Source organism: Taudactylus pleione, unplaced genomic scaffold, assembly GCF_031769625.1.
Source record: "Taudactylus pleione unplaced genomic scaffold, aTauple2 ptg000814l, whole genome shotgun sequence".
Classification (NCBI taxonomy): Eukaryota; Metazoa; Chordata; class Amphibia; order Anura; family Myobatrachidae; genus Taudactylus; species Taudactylus pleione.
The window spans coordinates 937,546-942,500 of NW_028285216.1; the positions used below are offsets into that span (position 1 = coordinate 937,546).

The 4,955-nt window shown below is 43.5% G+C and overlaps 1 protein-coding gene across 1 annotated transcript in view; it reads left to right on the plus strand.

The window, feature by feature from the left end:
• Nucleotides 1-1,526: 1,526 nt before the first annotated feature.
• SNRPE (small nuclear ribonucleoprotein polypeptide E) overlaps nt 1,527-4,955 on the plus strand; it is a 3,723-nt gene continuing 294 nt past the window's right edge. The window contains exons 1-4 of the mRNA XM_088458154.1: nt 1,527-1,717; nt 2,263-2,289; nt 2,393-2,455; nt 2,815-2,893. Of these exons, the coding sequence (XP_088314280.1) occupies nt 1,664-1,717; nt 2,263-2,289; nt 2,393-2,455; nt 2,815-2,893 (223 nt within the window). The 5' untranslated portion in view covers nt 1,527-1,663. The remainder of the gene's footprint in view (nt 1,718-2,262; nt 2,290-2,392; nt 2,456-2,814; nt 2,894-4,955) is intronic.

A 4,955-nucleotide genomic window follows, 5' to 3' on the forward strand; every position in this document is an offset into this window, starting at 1 on the left:
CTCGACATCACCTCCGGGACTTTTAGATGAAGGGAAACTAGGGTCTATTCCCTTCACCAAGCGGACCCTGACATCAGTTACTGTCCAACGTCATTACTTAGTATCCACGTGGACATAGAGGGGGAATATAAACCATACTTGCCAACATTCAGCTTCCTTCTTCTGGGAGGGAGCTAAATGTCTGCTTACAGTGGGAGGTGTGGCTGGGCAATGATAAAGTATTGTGGGCAGAGCCGGGGGCGTGACCATGCGTTCACCTCATCGTGGCCCCGCCCCCTGTTCACAATTCCGAATTAAGGGCATTGTGAAGCACGGGGCGGGGCCACAATGATGCCATTCAGCGCGAATCGCGTCACCAGCCCCCCCACTGCGATGTTTTCTATCTTTACTCTGGGATGGGCAGGGGGCGGCGGCAGCAGCCGGGAGGCTTGCCGACCCTGTGGTAAGGGTATGGTAGTAAGGACTGTGCCATGGCACCGTTGGGCAGGGGGCGCTGTTTGGGCTTGTCATTGGTGAGGAGCTGAGAGTGTGTGTGGGATGATATAGACAAGAGACTTAAGTTGAGTGGAGAAGAGACAGAGAGAAAAAAATTAAAGAGGAGGCTCAGAATGAAAGAGTAAAGTCTGGAAGAATGGACAAGATAAATTAAATTGAGAAAGAGTGAAGGTGTGTATCCACTATGCGACCTTACTAAGCGATTGCGCAATTATGACATCGTACTCATGCAATCGCTCAGTAATCGGGCATTTAAATGTCAAAAACGACCAGCGATGCACGTGCCCGCTAGTCGTTTTTGACATCTATCATCGCCCGAACATGCTGGTCAACCTGACAACGTTGTCAGGTTGACCATGTTCGGGGATGATTGATGTGCCTACACTGAACGATAAATCGTTAACTGTAAGCACTGCATCCCTAGGGAGACGACGGCAGGATTGCGATGTCGTAATCGTGCCAGCCGCCCCGGGATCTAGTAGTGGATACGCACCTTAAGACACCTTCAATAACAAGTTTGATTTACCACAAAACCTTTTACTTTACGAGAGAGAGAGAGAGAGAGAGAGAGAGAGAGAGTGTGTGTGTGTGTGTGTGTGTGTGTGTGTGCGCGCGCGTTTTGCCTCCATGAAGACAGACATAGTCTAAGAATTATTTTTAAAGTGAGTTACTCTATTATATATAGAGAACCAATGTTTGTATCTAAATAATGTTTTGTATTCAATGATAAAAACATTGGTACTTCCAATGTTTTCTTTCGATATCCTATCCCTAGACACAGGTAGCGGATGGCCCTACTGCAGCGGTCATGTGGTTGTGACGTCAAAGGTCCTTTCTCCACTTGGATCTAGCAACAACCGACAAGTAACTAACCGAGAGCAAACAGCTTCCGGAGTGTACGTTACGTGACGTCTGTTTCGCCCTCTAGCCTAAAAAAAAAAAAAGTAGGAGTAGAGATAGATCCCCTTCTGTAGATGTACGATGACCTTCTTATTTTTGTACAAAGTGTGGCCAGAAATCTCCACTTCCGCCCTCACTGACGTCACTTCCAGGTACAGCTAGTGAAGGGGATTTATGCTCTTCCATCCTAGTAGTAGCTCCCGGGGCCTGGCGTTTGGTTGGCTGTTTCTGTGTTTCCGTTTCCGTCTTTCCTGAGTAGTAGGCAGAGATGGCGTACCGCGGGCAGGGGCCGAAGGTCCAGAAAGTGATGGTGCAGCCCATCGTATCCTTCTTATGCCAGGCGGGGCGGTCTCTCGCTTGGATCAGGGAGAGCGGGTCCCCAGCAGTGCGGCCCCGGCACACGTGCTGCCTGCTCTGTGTCTCTGCCGCCGGCATGGTGGCTGTACCCGGGCCCGGACACGCTCCTGATTGCCGGACGTGCAAAGCACAGAGCACTGGGGGGGGAGGGATGAGGGGATTAAGTATCGAGTGTAACATAGGGACAAGGAGCGGCGATGGCCGGGAGCTACGGGCAGTGTGGATGTAATCGGCTCTGACCCAGTCCCGGGAACCAGCTGCAAATGTCCCCTGAGATGAAACGCGCTTTTCATAGTGAGTTGCTAATAGTTTGAATGAGATCTATCCCCATGATGCTGCTGCGTGTGTGTGTGTAATATATATATTAATGCTTGTATTTGGATAGGTAGGACAAATGTGTTTAACACCGGTCACCGGGCAGGTATATGGGGGATGAAGGTGCTGATGTATTCCTGATGTATTAGTGCTAGGCTCTTCTTACTGTGGTTTCCCTTAACTCCTTTATATCAGAATCTCATCTTCAGGTACCTCCAGAATGTAAGTAATTATTCTGTGCTTTTATACTTGCAATGCTTTGTCTCTTATACACGCTGTGCTTTCCCAGTGTTCAGTGTGTTCAAATTATGATTACTTGTTACAGAGATCGCGGATACAGGTGTGGTTGTATGAGCAAGTGAACATGCGTATAGAAGGATGCATCATTGTAAGTATAATCTCTTTGCACAATACCAGATTCATATTGCAGATCTGGGCTGTGAGTCCCTGGACAAAGCTCTTCCTCCCACCAATGTTACCTGAAACATCATGTGCTTTCAGTGCAGAGAGAATGAATAAATGGAGTACTTCTTTCATGTTTGTAGTGTTCAGTGAACAGGTATGGGTAGAAAAATGGGGATGTGTAATTTTATCTGAGCGGTAATGTTTGCATAGGACATCTGCAGCTGACAAGATTGATTGTCATTTTTTTTACAAAGGGAATGCAAAAAACAGGCTTCTTTTTAAAATAAACAATGGAGTATTGAATGTTAAAAAAAAAAAAATAAACTTTTTACTATGTTTTAGGGGTTCGATGAGTATATGAACTTGGTGTTGGATGACTCAGAAGAAATCCACCTGAAAACAAAGTCCCGGAAACAGCTTGGTGAGTTTTTCTTTTCATTTAAAAATATCTGCAAATCAGGCACAAGTATACTTTTTGTTTCTTCTATTGAACATACATTTTTTGTTGTACAATTAGACATTACAATCAATCTGTTTTAATGTCTCTTCCTGGCCATGTGCAGTGATGTTAGCCTAATATGTTGCTGCTGATACAAATCTGTCAACTTTTGTAGACGTGTCTTTAAATCCAGTTGGCTGCTGATATTCTTCATCAGCCATTTGTCGACGGCATGTAATTTGGCAGTTCAGCGATCAGTCCATGTAAGGCCAGCTTTTCACATGAGGGGTTTATGAACCTCAATGTCTTGACATTTTATACAAAGGGCAAAACAAGTTTGTTTTCCTGCAGCTTCTGACATCACGACTACAACTTTTCTCCCACCTTTCTTGACATTGAGATACCCTTGTTGACACAGGTGCCACATTAATTATTTTTGCTTTGATATTTTAAAATATTGTGGAAAATCCAAAATCCCGGAGCTATTTAATTCAGCGTGCTGTAAAGGATTTCTGCTTGCACCCCCCAGGGGTGCAAGCAGAAATCTGACAAAAGTACAGGCGTGATGCTGTTTTCTGCCTTTAGCGCTGGGAAAACAGCATTGTGCCGGGAAGCTTAGTTGGAGAATGCCCGTTCTTGCGACTAAACAGCCTGTTTAAGGCGCGAGGGCCAGGAGTTCCCCTACCTAACTGCATGTAGAATTGAATAGCTCCAGGAGCTCCCTCCCGGCGCTATTTATTTTGTGGTCAATTGAATCGAGCCCAATGTGTTCTATTTGATTGAAATAATCCACTAGTATAGCTTCATTGTATTTTCCCTTCTACCCATCATTTGTCCTGACACATCCTGTCTGCAAGTAAGTGTCCTGCCCCTGACATACTAGTTTTAGGATGACTGATGTAAGGGCAGTTGTTTCGGGTATATTGACCAGTATTGGCTGCTGTTTGTATAAGGTCAGAAATGTAAAACATCCAGATTTTAGTGAACAGACTATGTAATGTAACATTACTGTTTTAGGATGAAAATAATATGTATATCAGATGTCCCAATATACATTTTATGGGTAGCCTTTTTTTTTTTTTTTCCATCTTTCCTCCCTTTATTTTTCCTATTTTGTTAGTGCTTTCAAAGACACTTTAGTGGATTACAGTAGATGTATAACTGATGTATAATTTTCATTGTGTTTTATCAAGAAACATTTGTATTAAGGGAGAAGACTACCTGGTGCTCAAAAATAAAAAAACATAGCTTAAGCTGCCCCACACTCATTGATTTGGACAGGCAGTTCTGTCTGACCATATCGACCCTAAACTGTTACCAGACCTAATCAACATCTGGGGGTATATTTAACAATATGCGGTTTGTAAAAGCTATTCATAATCGGCGGTTTTTACTCGTAGTTTTGAAATGGCAACCGGAATCTATGAGCTAGCCTGATTTATCATTGACTCATGTTGCTGTTTTAAAACTGCTGATCGAAGCTGCCCATTAGTATATAACACTCCCTGGTGTATGGAAATATACTTGGATTATCTGCAAGTGTGTATCGCTATCAACTGAGTGCATTTATTAGGCCCTGTGTAGTTTGGTCACTCAGCAGGATTGTCAAGTGACCAGATTTCTTTTGTTTCTTTTATTTATATGGCACCATAGATGGAGGAGCGCATACAACAAAATGTCACATTAGACAGACTAATTTATAAGTTTACATAATAGACATACATGATTCTAACCCACAGCTTATACGATCGCGTAGAGCAGACAGTCTCAGAGAAGGTTGTGTGTGTGTGTGTGAGTGAGAGCTAATGCTCTACAGTGTAATTTATTCATCATGGTATGTGGCTAAACTTGTTGCTCAATCTAAGCTTCCAAATCTGCCATTTTATTGACGTAATTCGTCCTCTATGAAAATAATTGTTGCTTTCTGCATATAAAGGACACTGTCCAGTAATCATTGTATTGTGCATTCAATGTCGCCCTGCATTGTTTCCTTCCTGTTACGTTACCACAAGGCACTGAGAGAGTTCATAATTCTTAGTTCACT